The 25,959-nt window shown below is 45.8% G+C and overlaps 1 protein-coding gene across 4 annotated transcripts in view; it reads right to left on the bottom strand.

Moving 5' to 3' along the window:
* The window catches only part of LOC122575706 (mushroom body large-type Kenyon cell-specific protein 1), a 130,452-nt gene that overhangs the window by 49,929 nt on the left and 54,564 nt on the right, over positions 1–25,959 (bottom strand). For all 4 annotated transcript variants that reach the window (XM_043745029.1, XM_043745030.1, XM_043745028.1 and 1 more), the window contains one exon: positions 1,191–2,313. In XM_043745029.1, coding sequence (XP_043600964.1) covers positions 1,191–1,284 — 94 coding nt within the window. In that variant the 5' untranslated portion in view covers positions 1,285–2,313. The remainder of the gene's footprint in view (positions 1–1,190; positions 2,314–25,959) is intronic.

Genomic DNA, 25,959 nt, shown 5'->3' with positions numbered 1-25,959 from the left:
AAGAAGAAAAGAAGGTTTCGGGCGGCGGCCGGGATCGCTCGGTTGTCTGTGGTCAAGGCACGCAGCTTGTGCAGTATTCTCTGCGCGCCTTACTCTCTTACGTAGAAGCTGTCGCGGGTGCGATGGTGTCGGCGCTGCCCGAGGCGTCTTTCGCGGAGAGGGGCTGCCTCACGAGAGCAACGCTATACTTCTTTTTCCTCCGTCTCACCACCGTCTAATCGAAAACAAAATCCACAATTTTCCGCGGAATATTTTTTAATTTCCAACTTTTCGAAATACTCTTTTCGAGAAATAACTTAATTAACTTCGAAATAATACTTTTTTCAAATAGATTTGAAAAAAGAGATATATCTGCGAATATAATTAAGAATACAGTCTGCTTTCTGATAATTGCACACTCACGCGTACAAGATCCCCATTTTCGTTCGTTCGTTGTCCGAAAACGAACTCGTAAATGGAGCAAAGATTAAAATTCGCGACTGGGAAGTTTAGCCTTATCTGTGGCACGGCGCCGGGAGAGGTGTTATTTCATGAAAATTGTACAGAGAGGTGAAATATTGTAGAATTTAGCAACCCTCGGAGAGATATACGCGCGAAATATTGCTCTGTTTCTCGACAACGTGCAACCACCCTGTTGAACGTACGGACACGAGTAGGAGTCACGCCTGGCTCACAGTCAACCAGGATTCGGCGTTTCGGGTTCGCAACAGGTCTCACCACCGGCGTTCGTTCTCTCTCTTTCTATCTTTCCCTCTTCCCCTCTTTGACCCCTCTGCCTCCCGTTCCCGCCCTCATCCTCTCGCCACTCAAACCCCAGACTCACCCCACCCTTCGCAGCCTCATCTCTCTCTCTCTCTCTCTCTCTCTCACTCTCACACACACACACTCTCTCTCTCCTGCATCACACATAGATGCTTGACTCTGTTATTGTATCTATATATCGTTGACATATTCGAAGAGTCACCGGCATGTGAGATTCGGAACGTGAGTCAACATGATCGTACGAATTATCCCTAACATCCGTATATAGACTGCCATAGAACGTAACAATTATATAATTATCAGCTATTCAAAAATTATGGTTCGAGATTAAAGAGAAAAATGTTAAGGAATAGATTGGATGCGTGCTCTCCGATCGCAGGGTTCGCGACCTGGAGAGGGATGAAACCGTTGGTCGCAATTTAACTCACCGACTACGAAGACCATATTCTTTGTCCATCGCAGCAGCTCCCGTCGGATGTGTCTGCGTTCCTGTATGCAACGGGCATAGGGGCAATCCGCCATTTTTGAAATCACATCTTAGAATGAATGTGTGTGCGTGCCGGCCGGGTGCGCCTGCCTCGAGTTCCCGCGTGGATGTCCACCCCCCACGCCACCGGCCGTCCTCCGTCCACGTCCTCGTCGTCGTTGTCGTCGTCGTCGCCGTTGTCGTTCCCGTCCTCGTCCTCGTCCTCCTCCACCTCCTGCTCTTCCTTCTGTTTCCCTTGCTCCTGTCTCAACGTTCGATCGATCGACTTTCTCGATCCGCTGCTCCTTTTGATTTCGTTCGTCGTAGTTCGTCCGATGTTTCTTCGTCGTTGGACGCGCGCCGTCGACTCAAGGCGTGCGCGAGCAGGATACGAGGGGAGAAGGTAGTGCACACTGCCGCTCTAACGTGCACGCTGGATACGACGTCACGCGTGGCGTAACGTGCACCAAGACCGGGCAAAATGTTCGAGGGCCGATGATGGAAGCCCGATGGTCAAGTTAGTGTTGGCGGTCGCGATTTTCGTCAACGTTCTTGTCTTCGTCTTCCTTCTCCTTCTATACTTCTTTGTCGCCGTCGTCGTTGTCGTCGTCGTCGTCGTCGTCCTCGTGTTGTTGTTGGTGTTCGTCGTTGTCGTCGTCGTCGTCGTCGTCGTCGTCGTTACGTCGGCTATGGCGGTGCTTCTTTGCAAACGTTGGAGGGATGGTGAGCCGATAGCAGCGTCGGTGACGGTGGCGGTGGCGGTAGCGGTAGCGGTAACGGCGGCGGTGGCGGTGGCGATAACGGTGGCGGCAACGGCGGCGATGTTGCTGGAGTAGGGATGAGAACGCCGAGAAACGACTACTCTCTCGTGTTGAGACAGGGTTAGGGCACGGAAACGCACAACATACGTGCACGCTTGCGCCCTGAACGGTGCGAGAGTGCAGTCTGTCGCCGCCGGCAAGTCCTGCCTTTTACTTCCTCTTTCGGCTTTCTTTCGCTTCAACCGATTTCGCCGTTCACGCTCACCCCTCCGATCCTCTCGTCCGGCCTCCTTTCGAGGAAACCGCTACTCGATCGAACGTTACCTGTAACACAAATTTCGAAATCTTCGTTATCCTTCCCCCGATACAATGGTAATATAACATCGCTTTATGTATAGACACGATCGATCGATCTCTCGATCTCTCGATCTCTCGATCGGTCAGATTCCTTTCACGATCGATGAATGACCGAAACGATCGAGACACTGTTCGATCCCGATCACGATTGCTCGTGAAATCGGACGAGCGTTCGAGGTAGACAAAGGTTCTCGCGACACCTGCGTGTAAGGAGCGATGGGTGCTGGCCCCACCCCGAAACAGAAAGGGTGCCGCTACTCGAAATGAAACATTGCCGGTAAGAAGAACGTCAGGGCCGATGGTGTAGGTAGGAAAGGTAGTAGGGGAGACTCGCACTCTCGCGCGGTGACGCGATATGGGCAGGAAGGGTAGGAGGATGGAGGGTGGCGAGGGGGCAGGAGAAAGGGGAAGAGGAAGAGGCGCGCAGGGTGGTCGGAGGGTAGCTATAGGGGCGGATTCGCGCGTTCTACGCCTGCAAGGGGGTGGGAGAGCGTACCGCCGAGAGAAAGAGAGAGGAGGCAGAGTGCGCCTAATATGCAACAAGAGAAAAAGAATTGGCGATCAATAGGTAGTAGCTGGTAAGCGTCCTTTCATCCGCCCCCGCGGACACCCTCGTCCTTTCTACTTGCCCTATTCCCCTCTCGACCACCGTTCACCTCCTTCCTTCTCGGTTCCCTCTATCCTCGGCCCCCCCTTTGCGCCCCCGTGTCCTACCTCGCCAGCACCTTGATTCTCTTACGTTCATCGCGAAACTCCTTCGCTCCATCGCCTTTGTTGTCGAGATATCCGCCCTACTCACGCGCCTAACTTCCTCTTCGTCGCCGAAAATCAAACATCACCTAATTTGCGTTTCTCTATTTCGCCTTCCGCCTTTTCCCACGCGGGCCCATTTTCTCTCTCTCTCTCTCTCTCTCTCTCTCTCTCTCTCTCTCTCTCTCTCTCTCGCAACAAGGTTTTCCCTTTCTTTTCGTTCGCTTTTCTACCAACAAACTTTCGAGTAACTCTCGGCTACACGTGCTAGCGGACGACACGAGCGGAATAGCGCGTGCTCACATATACGAACAAAAAGAATGGTCAGGTGGCTTCGAAATGTAACTTCTAGTACATATGTGATGCACATCTTATTCTAATCTCAACAACGTGGACGAGATTGCACGGCAATTAAACGATGTTCCTAGCCTTCCTCGTTTTGTAGAAACTTTAACCAAAAGATTCCAGCAATGTTCTCTCTCTCTCTCTTTTTTTTTTTTAATGTAAATGTTCTATCTGATCGTAAATTCTGTAATAAACACGAGTTAGCGAGACTTGAGGTTGCCATCGGACAGGGTCGGGATCGATCTTCATCTACTTGTCAGGAGGCGGAAGATCGATAGTATTTCGTTGATATGACACATACGGTGTAGGTGATCAAAATCGGAGCGGCAGCATTCGTTAAAAGCGTTTGATTCTCTGTGTTGATATTCCACTCGCGCATGGACGCCGTTCGATGAATAGAAGCTAGCCGTGGGCTAGTACGGCGATATCACTGACGCTGGAAGATCGATTGGATACTCGTGCTAGGTAAGCCTATACGAACAATATCGATGAAACATACGGCACTTTCTGTTCTGCAGTTCTACACGTTTGTTCCACATTTTCCGAGGGTCGCGTGAGGATGCATCCAAGTTTTCGGCGGCGTCGTTAAACTTTCACAAGCATCCGCTGCTCGAAAGAGAAAAGAAAAAAAAAGAAAAAAAAAGAACTTGAAATTTCGTTGACGTTTTGGTAGTGGTACTCGAGTAATTAGGGAAATTCCACCGGTAGTTTCCCATAATCTCTCTATCTCCCCTCAACCGTTCCCAATCGTTAGAAAAAAAAAGCGAACGCTTTTGCTACGCGTTCCACTTTCAGCTCGGTGCGCCTCTGTGTACGTGTACGGGAGCTTCTACCGATGTCATTGAACCTTCGCAGGCATGCTGGGCGAGGGAAAAGTGACTAGACTCTCAGAGTACCTTGAAGTGGTCGGAGTTCTAAGATGCTCGAGTTTTGCCATATTAAGTATTTCTTTGTTCGACCTTTCGATTTCGACGTTTATCTTCCTTTCGTTTCTTCCTCTTTTCAATTTCTAATTACATACACTCGCGTACGAATATCTTGGCACTTCTTCTTTAATAAAATCTCGATATTTCACGTGGTTTAAGAATATCAAATTGCACGTATTTTTAAGTAAAACAGTTAATACGTTTACAGTACAGATGTTTTCTCTGTAAAATGTTAGAAGTTAGATGGCTTGCTACGATACAACTCGTCGATAACGAACGAACTACAATGAATGTCCTAAGATTTTTCAGCGAATAAGTATTTTAATCGTGGTTTATACGTTTGGGAATTTAAATGACCTTTCGTAGTAGCCGTTCGATCGGCCGATCGAATTCGAAAAATTATTTTTTCACGACTCGTTTAATTCTGCGGGTGTAGAAGAGCTAACAACTCTTCTTGGTGTATCTGTACATCTTGGACGGTCACCTTACTCGCTCGGTTCCTAATCGATTTTCCCATTACGCGAATCCGGGGAGTGCTTCGCACACACTCGCTTCGTTTTCCGTCGTTCCGTGTCCAGCCTGCATTTCCGTCGACGAACAAACGGTCTCGATTCCCCTGTCCCATCTTCCCTCACTATCTCACCGTCCTTCTCTTTCTCTCTTCTTTAAGTACATCCACACGGCCATTTCTACTATCCATGTTTTCTTTCCTACATCTCTGCAATGGCCTTGCACTATGCGGACTTGTCGATTTCAAACCGACGTAATCGCGATTTCAACGTACTTTCTGATAATCTTAGAAAGGTACAACAGCGCTTACAAATCGACTGATCGTAGATCATCGTTAGCATTGTTGCAAATGGGGCACGTCGTTTCCCAAAACCACCCACTCTCGGACGATCGATAAGATCTTATAGTTAATAGTAGGCTATTCGATAGAAGATTTGCAACATAGAGGATAGATCGAAATTTTGTAGATCGTTGTTAATCGAAATACGGATGATAAAAGTGGAATTTTACGGACAGTCGTTGGACGAAGAGTAATTGAAAGAATCGAATCGATCCGACCGAAATTCCTTCCAATCGATTTCTGGCTAATTAGACTCCTGATTAGAATATATCGATCGTTGTAACGAGCACCCTCGGCCAGAATGGTAAAAGTTAATAAGTAGTCGCGAAGTCGTTGGCGCGTGACTGTCGAGGAGCGCGCAAAGATTCGTCGCGTTCGATCGGAGGTCGCTCGTAACGTCATTCGAAGTTGAAGTATTTTTTTCGTGGCGGAAGAAACTCGATGACGAGGGAGGAAGATAGAGAAGCGTGGCGGTGGGGAGGGCAGAGTGTAGGACTGCTTCAGGAAGAGCAGTCAGGGGCGGTCGAGAAGGAGGATGAGGATGAGGATGAGGACGAGGATGAGGATGAGGAGGTGGAGATGGAGATGGTAGAGGAGGAGATGGAAAAGGTGGAGGATGAGGTGGAGGAGAGAAGTGGGGGAGATGGTGCACTCGGTTTTTTCTCTGCTGGGGGAGGCAATGGGCGCGAGGCAAGGGTGCGTTGGATTCGGTTACTTGGTCTCACCCCTTGGACCACCTCCACCGGCGGTTCTAGCGGCAGCAGCAACAGCGGCGACGGTGGCGGCGGGGCAGCGGTGGCGGCGGCGGTGGCGNTTTCTCCATCTACCTCGACTGCTCCTCTTTTCTCTATCTCCTTTTTCGTCTTTCTTCCCCGCTCACTCTCGGTCCCTCGCACGGCTTTCGTTTTCTCTTTCTCGCTATCTCGCCTTCTCTTGCACTTTTTCTCTCCCTCTGTTCCGTATCCGTCTCTGTTCCACGCGCCTCAGCACGGTGCTTCTCGTTTTTTTAACGAAGGATCCGCTCAATACCTCGGCTGTCATAACCTCCCGGCACCCTTCCAGGGTGGCCCGGCTGCCACAGCAAACCCACCCTCAACCCTCCGCCTTGCGCCTCCACGGGGCCCACCGACCCTCCCGACCGACGAGCCACCACCTAGCACCCCCGCGCTCTCATTCCTCTTCCCAGTTTTTAACGTTTCGTTCGACGTTTCCCTCCGGGCGAGAGCCAGGGACGGCGTAAAGGGGGAAGTGCATTTCGTCGTTACTTTGTTTTACGTCCTTCCTCGCCTCCTCCTCTTTCTTCCTCCTCTATTCTTTTCTCTTCGTCTTCGTCCCTCTTTTTCTTCCCCCTCGGCTCACATACGACCACGCGTATATCCTCTCACGCATACTCGTCCACGGCCTCTTTTTCTTCTTTCCCTTACCGACACCACCACCCCTCTTACTCTCTTGCTCTCTTCCTCGTCACGTCTCCTTCTTTTCTCTCCGGTCCAGTGTCCTCCATCCGCCTCGCCCCGTACCTCCGCTGACGCCGCCACCCTCCGGGCCACACACGCACTTCGCCGGTCCTCCCTTGCTTTCGCACCCCGAGTTTTTCGTACGTTCCACGACGCTCATATTTAAAGGCCACCTGTGCTCTTTGAATCGCCTCGCGGAACGGTTCTTCCACCGGGATACCGTTGACTTTCAATTTGACCGAACACCGTGGAAGGACGATGCGCGAGAGCGTAAAAATTCTTTTTACGAAGCAACTGACTTTTTACGGAAAAAGAAACATTAATGTGCGAGCGAGATTCTGGTCCGGTTGTTTTAGAGAGGGTGACACAATTGACCACGAAACCCTCGTCGCGCTCGACCTCTTTTGATCGAATCTGTGAACGATGAACGGTTGGCTGCACCCCCGAAATCGTGTTCGGGTTTGCAAAGATTTTTAAATTCTGGCACAGAATCTGTACGATGGTCACCTATCACGTTACACGTATACCTATACCTATACACGTGCTATATCATCATATACCTACATCTCTGACATTTTTTAACGCACGACATGCATCTGAGAAATTGGTTTCAAAGTAATTCAATCGAGCGGTTGACTCGACTAGTCGACTCGCACTCTAAATCTGATATATTAATTGTATTATTCTTTGCGAAATATTCAACGTGGATCGTCGAAATTCTGCATTTCGGGAGAGCGGCTTTAGTCCGATGCCTGACTCGGTTGTCTGATTTACTGACACGAGGCAACTCCCAGAGAGCGTGGAAAATACAGCCGCGAAGTTAAAGGGAGTAATAAGTAACAGGGATGCACAGAACGCTATATAGGTAGGTCTTTTCTTCCCTCGAGTTCCGACACGTTCGTTTGCAACTTTCTTCTTATCCACAGATATAGACCAATCCGTCGAACAACCTAGTGATCACCGAGTAGGAATCACGTTCATTTCCTCTATAATTCTTTCTTTCTTTTCTTTTTTTTTTTTTTTACTTCTCTACATACTACGTAAGCCGTTTATTTGGCAAATTGATTAACTCGACGAAACAAAGTGTGCGTAAAATTGATGAAATTATGTAAACAAAGCATCGATCGAGTGTTCTGCCGTTAAAAATCTCCAAAAATCCGATTTACCCGCGCATACGTATAGTTTGACCCGCATGAAATCGGCGTCTGTGCGAAAAGTGGTCTCCGTTGGACCGCTTTTGAAAACACGCAAGATATACTAATTTTGTGGATCTGAAACGAGAACGCGCGAGGCAACAACAAAGAGGAGGTACAGAATCGAGGAACGTTTTGAGGGAAATTGTATGGAATACTGGAAGAGATACTCCTCGTGGCCGGTGAGAACGCTTAAATCCTGTTTGGAGGCTCTCGAGAATCCTGTGTTAGAAGTACCAGCACGACATGGTTCTCGGGGAAGCAACAGTTCGTTCCGCTCCCCCTCCTCCCGCCCGCCGCCGCTTCCACCCTCTGGTATCCTCCTTTTGCTACCCTAAACCGTTGCCACCAAAGCACAGAGTTACCCCACCCCGTTCTCTCCGTGAATCTCCTCTCGCCACTGTGATGCTCCTCGTCGTTTCTCCTCGAACTCGCTCTCTCCTTCTCTTTGCACGCTTCCATGACTATACTTTGGATGTCTACTAAATTTAGGCTCCCGTTTCTCTCGCCTTTCTCTCTCTCTCTCGCTCGCTTGCTCGCTTACACACAGTCACACACACCGCTTTCTCCTCCTCTGTACACCTTTTTCTTATTCTGCTGCTCTACGGTTACGAACACACTTTGGACACCTTCGCCGACTCTTGCTGCTCATACCGACTCGCAGAGTAAAAGGGATACGACCCCTAACACTTCAGACGCCATTTTCTTCCCCGTATAAAACGACGGCGTGAGATTTAGCCCATATCTCTTAGGGCCAGAACGCAATAAATATCTGCGACCCACGATCACGCTGCTGACTTCCCCGTCTTTAATTACGCTTTCCATTGCCCTGCGCTTTTTCTGTCGATTACTGGCCGTGGAAGATCCGAGGATTCGTCGAGTGTCGCAGATGTCGTCGATTGTTAAATAGCCGATGGAAACTTTGCACCGCGTTCGACTTTGCTACAGCTGCGCCAAGGACTTGCACGGCGCGTCGATACAATGCGGTCGACGTTTAACATGTGTGTTGAACAAATCACGCATGTACAGACACGCTATATTGGCTGGTGAAAGTGTTTCAACGTTTACTCCAGGCAATTTTTATGCACGCATTATGCAACATGCGTTATCAGAATGTTTTCGTAATTTCATTTACTGGTAGGCAGATAGGAGTATCGTGATTTTATTGGTAATATTTGAAGGCAATCTGAAAATGTTATATAGCGTATAGAAATTGCATGATATTCATTATTATCGAGGACACGTTTAGCAGAAAATTGGAATACAGTACGAATAATCATATCAAATATATCTACGTATAATGAGCGTTAAAGATAACTGAATTTTAATACTTTCGCGATCTTTGTGAAAAGTACGTTTGTATTAGATATCTTGTAATTTCCATGTATATACTTTCAGATTTGTTTCAAATTTGACCAGTGTAATCACGATAGCCGAGCCCCGTAACGGGATTAACGAAATTTCAAAATGTTTCTCACAGCGTACGTAATCTGTTCGTAAAACGTGTCTAAAAGCGTCGAAGCTTTTGAATGCTGTAATTTTTCCCAGTTTTGAAGGAAATGTAGAAGGGCGACGTTTTCAGCAGACCACTACTACTGCTTTTTGTAAAATATTATGCTCCATATTTATTGTTATAAAAAATTCACCGTATTTCTTCAAGGCATGAATACGTACCACGCCGCAGAATAAAGTTATAACTTAATTAATTATGAAAGCGCAGAGACAATGCTTTTAAGCCTTGAGATACCTGACTAAAACCAAAATTCTCAGGACATTGTTAAAGTATCCTATCTAACGTTTCTCCACTTTTTAAGATACGTCGAGACATTTCTAATTCCTCGTATCTTTTCAGCTCTTAAATATAGTTAAACCATACAGACCGTTACGAAACAACAATAACTAAATATTTTAAACTAAGCGAGGAGAAAGAAAGGCGGTACAAACAAAAATTATGGAACTGAAGTCTTTCTCAGTCTCGAAGTGGTAAATGATTTAACCATTTAACCAAGGAGAGTAGCGTATGTCTTTTAGCTGAACCCGTATTAGTTTACGCACGCAGCTTTCCCATCAATGTGTGATGCTGGTCTTGCGATACATTAACCCTTTTCAGATTAATCATCAGTGGATGAAATACGCCTCAAATTGATTATTTTTCTAACGTAAGCAAGACCTGTTTGATATGCGATTTCGCGATAAATGAGACTACGTATTCTAGTTTAAAAATTGTGCTCCATATATATTCCTCTTTCAAATTTTAATTAATTACTAGAAGGTGATATTATGAAAAAGGTTTACGAGAAAACAAAAGCTTCCTTGAGGTTTCAAACAGTAGGCAGAACATTTGAACTAAAGAGGGCAGAGAATTCCTCTTGTCTTTGCCTGAAATGCCATCCGAGCGACAATAGTACGGCGATTGATTTAATCTCACTTTGGTAGACGAATGAAACGCGATCGAACGCATTAAAAGTTTCGCCGCGTGAATAGGATAATCTCAATTTTCGACTCGATCTGAACCCGATGATTGCGATGATGTCCTCTGTGAAAACGAGTTGCTGGGAAAAAGCGTAAAAAATCTGTTCAGTGAATACAAGCATAGGAGGGAGAGTAGAGAGAGAGAGAGAGAGAGAGAGGGAGAGGATAGAGAACGTTGTAAAACAAAACGTTTCACTGGACGCAATTTCCAGCTGGGATTCCACGCTGCGAAATGCAATAAAAATCGTTCCGCTGCATCCGCGTGCTCTCCAACGCTGTTCGAAAAACTCGAAAACGCGTGACTGCTCACATTGCTGAGTTAAATACGCGTGCTCAAAGCTCGTGCTGCGAATCGTGTCGTTTCAAAACGAAAGGCAGGCTGATGTCATTAGAGGCGAAACCACGATCGAAACGTCATAAAGTTATGAGCGTGCGCGCGCTTTTGAAAAATTCATCAAGTAAAACGGTCAACGATTAATCCCGAGCAAACGATTAAATTATCACGGTGCTATTTCACGTCCGAGCGATCATTAATGAGCTATAGCGATCTAATTTTCTACCACCTCCATACGTCATCGGATGAACCAGCTCAATTCGCTTTGTTTGTTCGCTTGATCCTTATACGTCGTCGAATGAGGTCAATGCGTTGGTACACTGGATTTAAGTCTAAATCTGTATCACGTTGCGGCAAATTCAGATCACATTATGCTAGTTTACCATGTCGTTAACTACTCGAACGAGTTCTCCTCTCGTTTTCGAAAATCCTCCGATCCACGAAAGCAAGTTCGAAAAGGAAGTGGAAAACCTACTAATACCAATTTCGTATCTTCTTATCAATTCGATTACGAGCTGTTTTATCGTTATTGGTGAATTTATGAAATAATAACAAACTCGATAATAAGACGAATACAAGTTCACAAACGAATTACGAGTCGTTCGATTATCCTATTCGATGTAAAATCGTAAAAGGGGACGGAGAAGTCTATAAGCTGTAATTTACAACTTGTCGAGTCACTAATATAGTCATAGTGTACTAATATTAGTCGGTAAATGATTATACGACAGAGTCGAAATCGAAACTTTACGATACGACACACACGACGAACGTCATTTGGTGCAATACCGGAGAAGACAGCTTCGCTTCATCTTGCTTCTGTCTTGATGCGACCAATAATCTTAGAAAGACACGTTGCGTTCGCCAGGACAGAGAGAAAAATTGTCAGCAGGTTGGCAAATCTAGCAGGACGGAAGTGCACGTGGCAAACGGAATTGAAATTAATTTAGCGAGACGGCCCTTCGACCGGACGAGTAGAAGAGAAAATTTAGAAAAAGAGACAGACATGTATAACGGACTAAAGAAGGAGGGAAAAGACGAAGTAGGCACGTGGTTATATACAACATACATCCACGTATGTACGTACGATATGGAAAGCTCGGTTTCTCGCCGCGCTGGTGTGACGAAGACGAAGATGTGTGCGCGTTATACGGATTGCGAAAGAGTGGTTAAAGGAAAAGAGGGCTTCGTGCTGGGCCAGAAAAAAACTCTCCTGGACGCCGGCGTGTTCCTCTCTTTTTCTGTTTCGCTTCTATCGTTCGGTCCGTCCCTTTTCCTTCCTCTTTTTTCCACTTTCTTTCTCTTCTCTTCCCTTCTCTTCCCTTCCCTTGCCTTGCCTTGCCTTCCCTTCCCTTCTATTCCCTAGCATTCCCTACCCTTCACCCCTACGGTACACGTATGCCAACACTTCCATACGCGTCCGCGTCCTTCTCTCCTTCCCGTCTCCCTGGTTTCTCTCCTTTTCTCTCCATCGGTGGCTCTTCCGCGCACGCTCGAGTATACGACGAAACGCATCAAAGAATCCATCAAATTAAAAACGCAATTATAAAAAAGCGTCGTCGCCTCTTTGTCGAAAAGCAAGCCTGCCGGAGCGACCCTCCAGGCCCGTTCTCTCTCCCTCCCTGCCCACTTTCCAACCCTGCCAGCCAGCGGTCCGCAGTCGTACACCTCCTACCCCCTTTCTACCGGCTGTTCCCTCGTACGTACATAACTGGCGACGTAGCACGGTATATCAGTCGCTGTGCGTGGATGTGTCACACGATTCCGAGCCCCTTCTCGTCGGCCACCTTCGCTCCACGTACGTAGTCTACGTACGTCTGGGTTCCTACCCCGAAAAAAAATGCTATCGATCCCCCGTCCTCTCCCGGTGGCGGGAGACCGCGTGCTGTGCCTCCCCCGGTTACCACCACGATCTCAATTATAAAACGCTTCGAAACATGGCCCGCTCTCCCCCTGCCCCCCTCCCGCTCCGCTGTAAGCCTAGCGTAAAGACGATGACTGGATGGCTGGTGGTATGAAAAGCGCGCCGTTCGACAACGTTGCAGCCGGTTGCAGCAGAGTCGTTGCACCCGCGCCGCTGCATCGCCCGACCGCCGTTCGTGTTTCGCGGATTCGTTTTCCGGGGGAACCCCTCGAGGGTTCCGCGTGCTCGCTTCTACCGCTTTGACGCTTACTTTTATCTTCCCCCTTATTATGCTTCGCGTTTTTGGTAAATGAAAATGCGTGGCTTACGCGACGACGGCGTTCAAAGTTTGAAAGTGCCTAGCCTCAGCCAGTCCAATCCCCGCGCCACTCTTTTTATTTTTCTCTTTCCTCGACGCTCCGCGGAACACCGGGCGACGATCGCGTGTCGAACTGAACGCGGTAATATCGGGCGTTTAGTTCGACACCGCGAAAGATGGCATCGGAGTTTAAAAAGGGCGGACGGGTCGCGTGGCGGCTGGTTCGAGTATGAATTGGTTATAGTCCAATTTCACTGTCCGCTACTTGGTATATAAGAATAACTTATAATAGGTAGAGCATGGAAGCGTGGCAGGTGGCTGATTTCGTATTCGCGTGGCTTCTAAGACCACGCTAAGACCGGCCACGATCGAGACAGCAACTTTTGAAAAAATAATATTTTCATGAGACGCTCGACGGTGGACGGTCCGGAGGCGCTTATACCGCGAAACGGTTGGCAAATTTTTAAAGAGACCACGGCCAAGCTGTGACGTTATACTCCTCCACTGGTAGCTCGTCGATATCTCTTAAGGATAGAACGCGGCGATCGTATACAGCCGGTGGTAGAAAAGAAATAGAGTCGAGCTATAGGACGACGTACCGGAGGGTGGTATGTACTCGCGGAACGAGTGGTACCTCGGCAATTAATCGTGGGAGCGAGAGATCGGTCGGACGTTCTCGGAGAAAAAACGGATATGTCTCGGTCTCGAAGAGCGCGACGAATCGCGAGGATAGGGGTGGTGGTGGAGTTCCAGCAGTACCCATCCGATACCTCCCCACCTCGGCTCCTTTTTTCTCTGCGAGCAGCTACCTATTGATCGGATATTCAAAAATTTCAGAAACGAGGAGATAGGAAGCCGGAGGAGGAGAAAGGACACGAAAGATGGAACAGAGAGAGAGCGAAAGGAAGGTAGAAGGTGGCGGTGTGGGGAATCGGGTGAGGGAAGTGCAGCGAAGTGGGGCGGCAGGGATGAGTTGTCGCGAGCGGACACCCTCGAGAGAGAGAGAGAGAGAGAGAGAAAGAGCGAGTGGGGGTTAACTAACACACTACTCCCAAAGACGCGGATTCCTTTTTGTTTTCACCAGACCTTTTTTGTTTCTTTCCCCTACGACCCCTCTGCTCTTCTTTCCTTTCCCTTTTTTCTTTTTTTTTTTTTTTACTCCCTAGACTCGACCACCACCTACCTCTCGTCTACCTAAAATACGAGTTCGATATTACCTTTCAACCGACGACCACTCGGCTCCGTACGTTCTCCGGGCACGTCCTTCGATCCGGACCGGTTCGACCATTACCGATCCCCCGCACAATTTAATTACTAGCATTTTATTAAAAGTATCGACAGCAGCCGTCTTGTTTACGACTTTGCAAATTAATGTCCCGGCCTGCCGCGAACTCTTCCTCGGTTCCGCTTTTGCCAATATCGGAGGAAGCATGGCCGGGAAAGCTCGACAAAAAACCTTGAAATTAATATTTCCTCCATTGCTTCGTCGAAAGGCAAAAGGACGTTGACCCTTGTAGGGGCTGGGGGTATAGGAATGCTGCAAAGCTATACGCGACCGATGCACGGAGCTACCACGCAAAATGACAATGCCGTTTATACCTATACGAACTACCGATACGTTTACGCGTTGTCTATGTATGTGCGTGTGTTTCGTCGCGCGACGCGTTTCTTTTCCCTTCGATTTGCAATTTTCCGACAGATTTCCCCTTAGTTATTCTACGAACGAGCGTCAAAAAATATAATAAATAGCGCGCCACCGTCTGGTTCGAGTCGACGAGCGGACGGTTGAAGGGGGAGGGGGCGGGCAGGTGGGGACGGTTGATCTGGACACAAAATCGACAAAACGCACGATGAAACGTCAGGTGCAAGACGGCCAATAAAATCCTGGCGAATGTAATTGACTGGTAAATAAAAGGCGCGAGACGCGAATCAATAACGAAGGGAGAAACAAAAATTGAAATACGCTTTGAAAATCAACCGACCGACGAGAGGTCTTGATGCGACGCATCGACTCTGATCTAAATTGCTCGGCACTGCCACGATACATGACGTTTATTAATTATAGGAAGTGGGATTTAGTTGGGGGAAGGGGTGGTCCGGCTGAACAACTTGTTGACTCCGGCACGCTGTTCGTACACGTCACACTGTTGGACGAAGGTGAATTTTACCATGGGTATCGAACGATCGACCTTTCAAGAACTCGTTTTTTAAAAATTCTGTCCACGCCGTGAAAATACTAACTTTTACCGGAATATATATCTTCAGGAAACGTTTTCGCTCGGCTTTCTTTAAACGTGATCATCGACACGCGTTTCTTTTCGCCAAGTAGCTCGCCGATAAGAGGCTTATTGTTGAATTTCACGGAGACAAAGACTGCTCGTGAAATATAATAACTTAATATCTCCCTTCGACGCTTTCGTAAACACTGTATCGCTGAACAGAGCCGACATTCTCCAAACAATTCCTTCGCTCGCTCCGCTTCTCTTCGTGATACGAGTCGCTCACAAGTCACGCTGATCAGCTGCGCAAATTGAAACGCTAGAGAGAATGACAATCAAAAATACCATGTTTCGAAATTTCCCCTCGAATTTACAGGTGTCCATGATGTTCCCTTGCTTAAAGCGATATTTACGAAAATCACGTTTCCCTTTGCACATGTTCAAATTCTAATCACGTATCTGGATAACGTGAAACTGATAACTTTATGAAAAGGTTGGCTGATCGATTCGCCTTCTGAGGGGCTTAGGTCATTTACGTACGAAGAAAGACGGTTGGATAAAAGAAACGAGGGTAGAGGAACGAAAGAAACGAGGGAAAATGTATGCCGGAAATCCCACGTTCTTCAGACTTCTCCAACCTCTAGCCAACTACCTCCGATCCGATTTTTGGAAGTGCACTCTCCGTGCTCTAATCTGTTTCGAGATAATCCGATCTGATCTCGGAATTCTTGGAACTCGGTGAGAAGCTGCAAAAGTATCGGCGCGTTCTTATTTTCCAATGTAACGCTTTTTATCACCTTCTACGTGCTTTCATTCTCACAGTGTATACGAATGTACAAAATTTGTCTAGTCCTGTGACAACACCGCTAGATGATACGAAATTTAATCCGATAAGCATCGGAATTTTCAATCAATTTAATCTCCGGAAATTTCAACTTAATGTTCCATCCAAAAGAACTATTACCAGTTGAACACTAATCGTACGTTGTATGGTTATTTTAGCTGTTTCAATCGTACGACGCTAGATCCCTAATAGTGCACATACATTCATTGATCTTTTTTCTACGACCATTTCGCTTACTTTAAACTCCAACGATCTCTCTTATGACGCTTTAGATTTTCTTCGTCGTCTCTTCATACTACTTTGTTACCTAGTAATTCTTGATATTCATAAGTCTCTGTATATTTAAATGATCCGACAATTTTTATTAATTATACATTAGCCAGAACCATGTCTTAGCTATTAAGTTCCTGCCATGTAATTATAATTATTTATCGATTACTCGAGTATCTTTCTCCTTTCCCTATTACCAACGAGATTCACCCCGTCAACGTAACAGAAAAATAAATTTGCCCTGCCAAATTCTATTTTCTAACGTTGCGGCGACGTTAAAAAGGAATTTCAGGGATAAGTCGAACGTATGCCTCCTTATCATCGTTTCTTCGATCTGGACTTTACAATTTCTCGAGATTTCAAGAAATCACTATTTTAATAACATTATGACAAACTGTTGCTTGGTCTTTAATATACTTGCTTACTTAATGTAATATGCTAATTAGCATGTAGATGATGATAATTAACACGCAATTAGTATGTAAATGCGATAAATGCAATGGCGTGGCAATATTTTTTCTAGCTACCGGTGTCTGCTCTTTCGTCCATCTCTCGATATGCAAAATTCTGTTTCACAATATTCACGCTAGTCAAGGTACGTAGATGGAGCGCATCTAGCAGAAGACAGACGTCTATACTATCCGGTCGGTTGGGAATGTTAGAAATTGAGGCGACCAGTTAGCGGCGATAGACGAGAACGTAGCGTAGAAGGAGAAAGACAATAGTCACCATTGGTTAGCACCAAAATGTCAGCTGACAGGTTTCGTGCGGTTACGTAAACTTATAGCGATGTAGATAGTCGAACTAGAATGGGGACGTTCCGGGCGTCGCGACTCGTCCGACGAAATGCACTTGCGTGCTGCACTGTCTGACGCAAAAACATAGCTCCTTCTCCCCTTCTCTTTTTCACCATCTTTCGCGATACTCCACACGCTCGTCGCGAGCTGCACGCACGCATGCAGACGAGCGAGCGTGAACGAGCCGGCTAGCGCGTTTCAGCCGCGAATCGTCGCGAGATGCGCGGAAACCATTCCAGAAACGTGATACAACGCGGCTGTGTCGACGGTCAGGGTAACGATATTGGTCGCTGGCTGACGATTTATTGGATCGAGCAATAAATTCGTTTCACAGGCGTATGGATTTCCAAGAATGTTATAAATAGAGCGCGGACTTTTATGCAAATTCAGAATTTTTTTATGGATAATCTTGAGAGAATAGGATCCGGACGGGGATTCATTTATTAAATAAATGTTACGAAGAATGTTTTGGGATATTTCATATGCTCTCGCATATCGCGCGTATCCTACGTATTTTTCGTATCTTAACATTTCTCATAATTGCGAATTTGTGATTTTAGCTTCGGCAAATACGTATAAAAATCCTGTGTGTATTTTAAATCGATACGCAACTGTAATACGTATTCGATAATCGAAATAGGTCGCGTTATAAATGTGAAACGGTTAAATCGGTATGAAATTTCTTTTCATTTTGTTAACGTAGAAAGAACGCGGTTGTCTAAGCGTTATCGCGCAAACCTAATTATCAATTCGAGGCGAGTGATATTAAAGAAACACGCGTGGAAACGTCCAACGAGAATTTGATCGATTCGCAAGTTTGCGTTACGGTCCCCTTCGTCAGAACGTTCCCCCGGAAAAGCAAAGATGGGCTGGAAATTCATCGCAGGCTCTGAAATTCCGCGCACCGGCGAGCAACGATAAAAGTAAAGATTAATTCGTCGGTGAGACGTGATAGAGTCGGTCGTAGAATTTTGAAGCAACTTCAAGGTGGAAGGCTTAGGCCTCCAAAGAATCGATAAAAATGCAGCTGCGACGTGGAGCTCGTATGGCGGTAGAGCGCGGGATCGTAGGAAGGAAAATACGAGGGCGGCACTGTTTAGCCTCGGCCTGAAGAAGTGCAATCTATAATCGAGTCCGTTTACGATTGGCGAAAGTTAATTTCGTCGCTCCAGATTTTTCCACTCGTTGCAGCGTGCGCGGCAATCGCCAATTGCCAGATAACTTTACGACTGCACAGATAATTTAGAAATAACGAAATTTCGCGTGACGCAACGACAGTGCGTCCCGTGAATCGAATCGTGCGTTGTAACAATGTCCCGTTATAAAAAAAAAATTTCCCTTTTACGCGACAAACGTTTTATCCGGCTGGTACAAATAACGCTATATATATATATATATATATATATATATATATATATATATATATATATATATGTATATAACGTGTAACTGCGTCTCTTCGTTCGATAGAGAACGATAATAAAACGTCGATTATTGCTATTGGCACTAACGTTTCGTTTTAAAAAGAGGAGAAAAAAGAAGAATCAGCGTTGACGTTGCTGTAGCCCACTCCCCTCTGTCTTTCCGCCGTTCTCAACTCCGTAATTTCGTGTACAGGCTAATTTGCATGATCGTTCATTGTCAATTTAGCAGCTCGGCAACGAAACAAGTTTGAACGTTGCCCGTTACTACAACTCGCGATAGAAGTAATACGTCCTGTGGCAACGCGTTTTATGGCCGCCGATCGATGCTACTTCAAAGTTTCGAAGCGTACTTCTCTTATGAGATATATCTCGAGAACGGGATAAATTTCACGATCGCGTTAATTCTCCGAAGCGTCTAATTATAGCATTCTTTGAACGTTACACGTCGATAGATAACGATCGAGTTTAACAGACCTTCATCGACCACTGTGCGAGATTTTTCAAATGTAGAAATCGCGATGCCAGTTGCTGCCCGGGCCAGTTACTTACGATTAATAACTATTTCGGCGTTCTATTATTAAGCGCGTGTCAATGGCAGCTACGATAATTAGTAAACGCTGCTTTACGGTTGACGAACGTCCGTTGCACTCGAAGCTTATGGAACGGTTACCATGCTCCGTATAATCTGTAATGGAAAAGCTAGCTTCTCAGCCGGCCGGATTACAAATAAGTTAGAAAAACATCGATTAAATCTTGCAGATGATCGTGAACGAGAGCGAGTCCGTGGCACCGGTAACGACACTAGCGCGCAGAAGCGTGTAATTTAATGCTGTAACGATTAATTCGACGACGTCGATCTTGCTTGAAATCTTTTTGCGTGGCTTGTACGGTGACGCAAGAGAGGCAAAAAACCAGCAAAATTGGTGAAACAGCCTAGCCTTACGGCGCTATGTTTCAGTCCAACACTTACGTCACCGATGATAAGATCTTAATAAGTACTACGAACAAACGTGAACCGGCAGACGAAACCGGCGAATACAGAAAATTATTATTTCCCCTCTTAACGTTTCACCTTCTCTCTCTCTTTTTCCGCTTTATTTCTTACTTTCTTTTCTCGTTTCCCTTTCCCTCTCCTCTCCTCTCCTCTCCTCTCCTCTCCTCTCCTCTTTTCTGCGCCGTTCGAGAAACGGCAATAAAATCAACGACGGAGATTCGGAACTGGAACACGTAACAGATACTTTTAACTAGGTAAATTAAAAGCACATTTTAAATGCGTTTTTCAAACTCATATTTATGAGTATCCGTTGGAATAGTTAACAGTTTGGTTGCCGTTGGCGAGTTGGAAAGAGACGGAACGAGTCCTCGCGAGAACGTCGGTCGATCGTTTACTCTGCAAACCGACGCCTGTGCCCGTGGTGCAAGTTAATCTGTACGTAGACACCGTATCCTCGAACGCGATCAGTACCACGGCCGCTTATTGGCCTGATTTTCCCCATTATCAATATTAATAGAGTCTTGGTCCATTAGCTGGTCTAAAGAGCGGCCTGGACAGTAACCTATAGAACGTCGTTGTCGTCGTCGTGCGTCAAAGTCCAGCTCTACTCCTTTTTATCATCGCGGCGTAGTTTCGAAAATTCGTCGGCGATTTGAAAAAAAATCGAAAACGCGAGAAAGAACGCCACGCCACGAACACGCTAGCAAAGGAAACGTTGCGCTATCCGATCACCTTGTTTTACAGTTACTTTTCAGTTAATTTATATCGTTGAATTGTATTTTTTAAATCTCGCCTTTACGAAAGAAAATGTCAAGGGGATTTGCTGAATATCTTTGTCGTCGCTATTTCCCCGTCGGTGTCTAAATTATCATTTCCCAAAGTTTGAAAGACTTTACACAGCCACGATGAATAGACCGCGAGTTTTTATGCATATATGAATAAATCTGCAGAATTTCGTAGGATACGCGTAATAACAGAAAATACGTAAACTATTACTATTCGAAGTAACGGCACACGTTTATAATCGATATTCATTAGGTGAAACAAACCTATATTTAGGTTTCTTCGTCTCCTTTCTTTTTTTTTTACTCTGATAAAAATACGAATTTGCATAAATATCTGCAATCTAGTTACGAACAGCGCAAGTGTATCACATGAAACAAGTAAAGTGTCCTGTGCCATTTCGCTAGTTCTCTTTTCAGTTCTGCATAGTACACGTACTACAAAGTCGATAGGAAGCAGTATCGTGCCATTAGACAAGGCAGGATGCGTATCTGGATGGGAATACAGATCGTGTCGCTTTACTCTTCGAATGCTGCATTTATTCATCGAGCCATGTCCAGAAAGGAAATGTAAAAATAAACGTTTCAACTGTTCTAAGCGATGTTCTTCGCGTTTGGCGCGACGATCTCTCCCTCTCTTTCTCTCTCTCTCTCTCTCAGTTGCATCGATTAATTAGCAAACGAAAGAGGTCGATCGTTTCTAAACCTGGACCAGATAGAGGACGAACGTCGATCGAGCTTGTTTCTGCGTTAATGGATTGCGGATGACTCGCTCGAACACCATATAATGTTCCCTTATCGAAAGTAGCGTATATAGGGAGTTGGTATCGATAGCGATGGGAAATCTGATGGATGAACATTTTCATCCAACTTTCGAACAAACCGAAGAATCTATGTTTATCGCTGAGGAAAATGTCTTATCGATGATGAACAGCAACGATAGCCGTGTGAACGTTGTTACACATATGTGATTGCGTTGGTGTTTCTCGTTGCCTATAGATATACGCGACATGCAGATGTGTTGCGGTAATCCATGCACATCTGCAGTCATTCATAATAAGAACAAAACCACGAATGTTCTTTCTATTCTTTTCTTTTTTTTTTTTTTACTTTTCAGCTAATAATCCATTGAAGTAACGAGAAGCGACACGCGTAATTTGACTTCCTATCGCCGTTCTAAAAGAAATCGTTGACGCAAGTCCCACAACATTGTGATTCAATCAAATATAGTTTTTCTGCGATGTAATTACAGCCCTATGAGCGTAACGACGAATATATCGTTCGAAAGAATTAAATCTATGTGGAGGAAAAATTGAGCAAACGTTGAACGAGAATTGCAAACGTGTTTGCTCTGTTGAACACCGGCGCAAGAATCCAAAATGTTACGAGTCTCGCGATTAATAAATGTAACCATTCCGGCGAACAATACAAACGAAAATAGACGCGCGATCGAGATTGATTTAGTTCGCAGCGATCTATCAGACGCATGCTCCTCCTACTCGTCTTTCGTTCGACTCTGCAAAATATCTATTTCCTTCTCTTCGTTCTGGCGCTTCCACGTCGCCAGAATATATAAGAAAGGAACGACGCTCCCGGAACGGAAAACCGATTTCTAGGTATGCGTGGAACGTAGAGCGATCTGTGCTAGCGGACGGTGCTCGATGATCAAACTGTTTTGCATCTCGCGTCCAACTAATCCATACGTTTCCCTGGCTAATTAACATTTCGAATACCCGATATGACCTGCACGTACGTGCGTAGCACGGATAAAAATAACTCAAAGAAGACTTTCAGTCGAGGACACCTTGTCTAGGAGGGACACGTGAAGTTACGCAAGCTTAAATCTACCGATCATTTTTCTAATTCCGCTCTGACTTAAATACTTTTGGACGGCAAATGCGGTATACGCACGTGTATACACGCGTACAGGTATCCCGCGAACAACGTCTCGCTATACGGTTCGAGCATCGTCCAGATCCCGGTACGAAACGGCACGTAGGTTATGAGAATTTTTCCGTTCGAGCATCGTCGTTTGACGTTGTTCATTGTACGCGCTATTTCAGATTCGCGCACGGAATTTTGGAATATTGAAATTTTTAAGTCGCTTTTCGTTCGCGAAGTATCAACCCTTCGCACTCTCGAAACTTCTTTCGCTACTGGCAAGTAGCAACTCGAAGCTTCCTGATAAAAAGTCGATGACAGTTTTTCACGACTGACATAAATACGATTCATACGTAAATTAACGAAGCTCAGGTGGCGAAGATATTTCGCCTCTCGTTTAACGATGTCAAGCGGCGATGAAGGGACAAAACGTACGTACATGTGATATTAATACAGAGTAGCTACTTTCAATTAATTACCGACTCTTTTAGCAAATATATTCCTCTTGGTTGTGAAGAGGGTAACTCGTTGATTTTTGCAATAAGCCTATTCTTCGTACTAGTTGTTTGTTTCGTATAACAGGGATTCGCAATGTACTCGTGCTCAAAAACTCTTAGGACGCGTCTCCTATTTTCGATAGAACTTCTCACATTTCATATAAATCGTGGACTTTAAATTACACGCAATTCTTTCTAAAATTGTCAATATATCAGTGGCACGCGTCCTCTGTGTCTCAACGGTTCGCATCTTATATTTCATAAAGTATAAAGTTCAATGTTAAACGTTATTCAAATATAATTCATCCGTAACTTCTTCTATGCAATTTCGTATTTTTATGAATACAATTGAACAAGTGAAATCTAAACAGAGATTCGTTTCATCTACTAAATATCATGATAAACTTATATACTTCGGTATATTTTATAGATTCTCTAAACTTGTGAAATGTTAAATCCAAATATACGCGAATATCCGTAGTCTGGTAATGATCGTTCTAAGATTTTCCAGCGAGGGTGTAACTATCACCGTGTTATAAGGGGAATACCTGTGTATGCGTTTCGCTATGAACGATATTCGATATCGTGGCTCAAATTTATAGCATGGCGCCGCACGCGGAACGTCTGAAAGTTTAATCGCGGCACACACCGAGCTGTCCTACTGGAAAGACAAGTCTTGTCGGAGGAGTGGTACAAAGAAAACGTCGAAACGAATTCCGATCGCGAGAGTTATAGACCGCGGTTTTTCGAACGAGTCGATGCAAAGTTTCGCGAGTCGGTCTATAACCAGCCAGTTTCGTATGAATCCTTTAAGCGATTGCCACGGCTCGAGTCGATCTTGGCAAATTTTTCGCCACGGAGTATCGTGCACTGGCGTCGTATCCAACCGCTACACCAACTACCAACCTTACGGTAACTTACGTATACGGTGGACACGATGTACAGGTCCCGCGGTTAAACTACGAATCGAAACAACCCTCGACTTGCGCTCGATACATGCGCAACGTTACGAGGGACAAAGAACGGACAGGACTGAAATCGCCACTTTAGCCAACGATAAGAAAGACGCTTCGTATCGTCTTCGACACGTGAAGCCATTACGTAAGCCTCAATATGCTGACCCTTGAAACGGCTCGTTGATCTAAATGAATTCATCGTGCAGGCCTTGCGGTTTTTCACTTTTGCGTGAGAAAAAGCCCAAATACGAGCGGATTCTCGATTCCAGACTTACGAGTAGGTAGACTGCGGATTTTTGTGCATTTACGAGAAACTGCAATGTGCAAAGATACGCGAAATCCATGTAAGCAACATACAAAGGCATAGGAAATATCCAAAGTAGCGTATCTGTTACAACATTTGGCAAGCGGAAGATTTAACGAAAACCTACCTAGAGCTAAACTGTACCAGTTGCGTGAGCATAAAAATACGAAATCTGTACAAATTTTTATGCAGAAATCTGAATAAAAATAAAATATACGGCGGTCGCTATACTATTTGGTAGGTAAAACAATTTTTTATCCGGTTTCCATCTTTCCTCGTTTCGCATGAATTTGCGCAGAAACGCACAGTCCGCTTGTCGCTTATTGAACACGATTCCTAACGATAGTTTCTTATTTAGGGGCAGGTCGACGATGTCGACGACGAGTCGGCGATGGTTTTCGACAGGATAGTCTGCACATGGCGGGCCGTCATCGAAGCGAAATAGCTGGGACCGAGTCACCGGGCCGCGTTCGGCACATGCAAGCGTTACGTAAGTCTAAATCTGCCGGCCATTTTGCTAACACGCGCGCGCTGGCGAGCGGATCGCGCGACCGCACGTATGCAGAAACGCACTGGTGCGTGCGTGGATGTGTGCGAGCCCTGCGCGTCTGTCGGCTGGCACCCTCTTCGCTCGCCGCGGCCTATCCATCCGCTTTCTGCCTATTCTACTGCGCGAGCCAGCGCACACTCTGGGCTAAACATTTTGAATGTCACCGCAGTTAACCGACGCATCGTCGTTTCTACGAGCGAATCCACGTGCAGTCGCGCACCGCTCGTCGCTCGCTTCTCGCGTTTGCTTGCGCGGATTCGGATCAGCGCCGTGACGTCCCTCAGATCAGGACGAACACGCGCGTTCGTGCTTTTCTTTCACGCGCCTCAGAGACGCTTTTGGGCCAATTTTCACAACGTGCGACGTTAAAAATCCAACGTTACACGATGAATTTACTTGGATCAACGAGTCGTTTCGCGGACATATTTCGGTAGGATCGCGAGCTTGAAGGAAACGAGGGAAAATTGTTATTGACGCATAGGGCGATGAGAATCGAAACTTGGAGAACGCGTACTTGGGTATGGTTCCTTTGGCTTGACGGCAAATCAGGAATACGTTTTCACGATTTGAGTAAATATAACGAATTTCTTACAATAATAAAGGTAGAATACCGTTCCATGGGCAGGATAATAGTCGACTAAGATACGCTGCTATGATCCTCAGCCAGGCTCGTGTAATGATCTTGTTTCGAGTTTATGTTAAAGGTTTTCTCGAGAAACACGCGATTCGACAGGACTATGTTCTCGTATCCTGTTGCGCTATTTTGATCATCTTCGAGCCAATTGTGTTTTTCCAACGTTACGAATCTTGTCGAGTTGGAACAACGCGTGGGGAAATTCTTATTAGCAGATTGGGAACGTTCGTACAACATTGTAGATACGTTCGAACACGATTAAAGGAATGTTCGAACGTATTTGCGATCGTAAGCACAACGTCGAACAGACGTTACAGTTACTTGTTACTCGGCCTCGCTTCCTTTCTGTTCTATTATTCTGTCAAACGTCACGTGGAATTTGCGATTTAAGCCGAACCCTATTTAATTTCGCAGCGCGATACGCGTACCCGAAGGGCCTTTTATCCTAGACTAAATGATCAAAGTCGGAAAGTAGGTCAATTCTATTCTGTTTCAATAATAAATGCCCAAGTAGGACTTTTTTTTTCGACCAGGGACCGAACCGGTTGATGGTTGGCCGATGCGTAGAAAGAGAGGCGCAACGCGAGAGAACAGAGCGAGCCGGAGAAGGTAGCGGGTCGGAAAACACCGGGTTTCCCGCGGGCAACAAAGGAATTCGGTTTCTGGCTGTGGTCGTCAGGCCAGGCGTAAGTAATAATCATTAAAGTCCTTGAGTAGCGTGCGTAGCCAGGGAAAGGTTATTCCGCGCTGGTTATTCCGGGGCGTTCTTTCCAATTGAAAAGCTTTGCGCAATTCGAATTCTTTCGTCAGCGTCTCAAGTACAGGCCAGGCAAGTGAGAGAATTCGCAACTCGGGGGAAACAATGAAGAATAATTCTACGCGGGGTCGCATAAAAGGACCGGCAGAGAGAAA

Source organism: Bombus pyrosoma, linkage group LG15 (genome assembly GCF_014825855.1).
Source record: "Bombus pyrosoma isolate SC7728 linkage group LG15, ASM1482585v1, whole genome shotgun sequence".
Lineage (NCBI taxonomy): Eukaryota > Metazoa > Arthropoda > Insecta > Hymenoptera > Apidae > Bombus > Bombus pyrosoma.
Note: the sequence above shows the minus strand (reverse complement) of the source record. Positions and strands in the feature narration are given on the sequence as shown.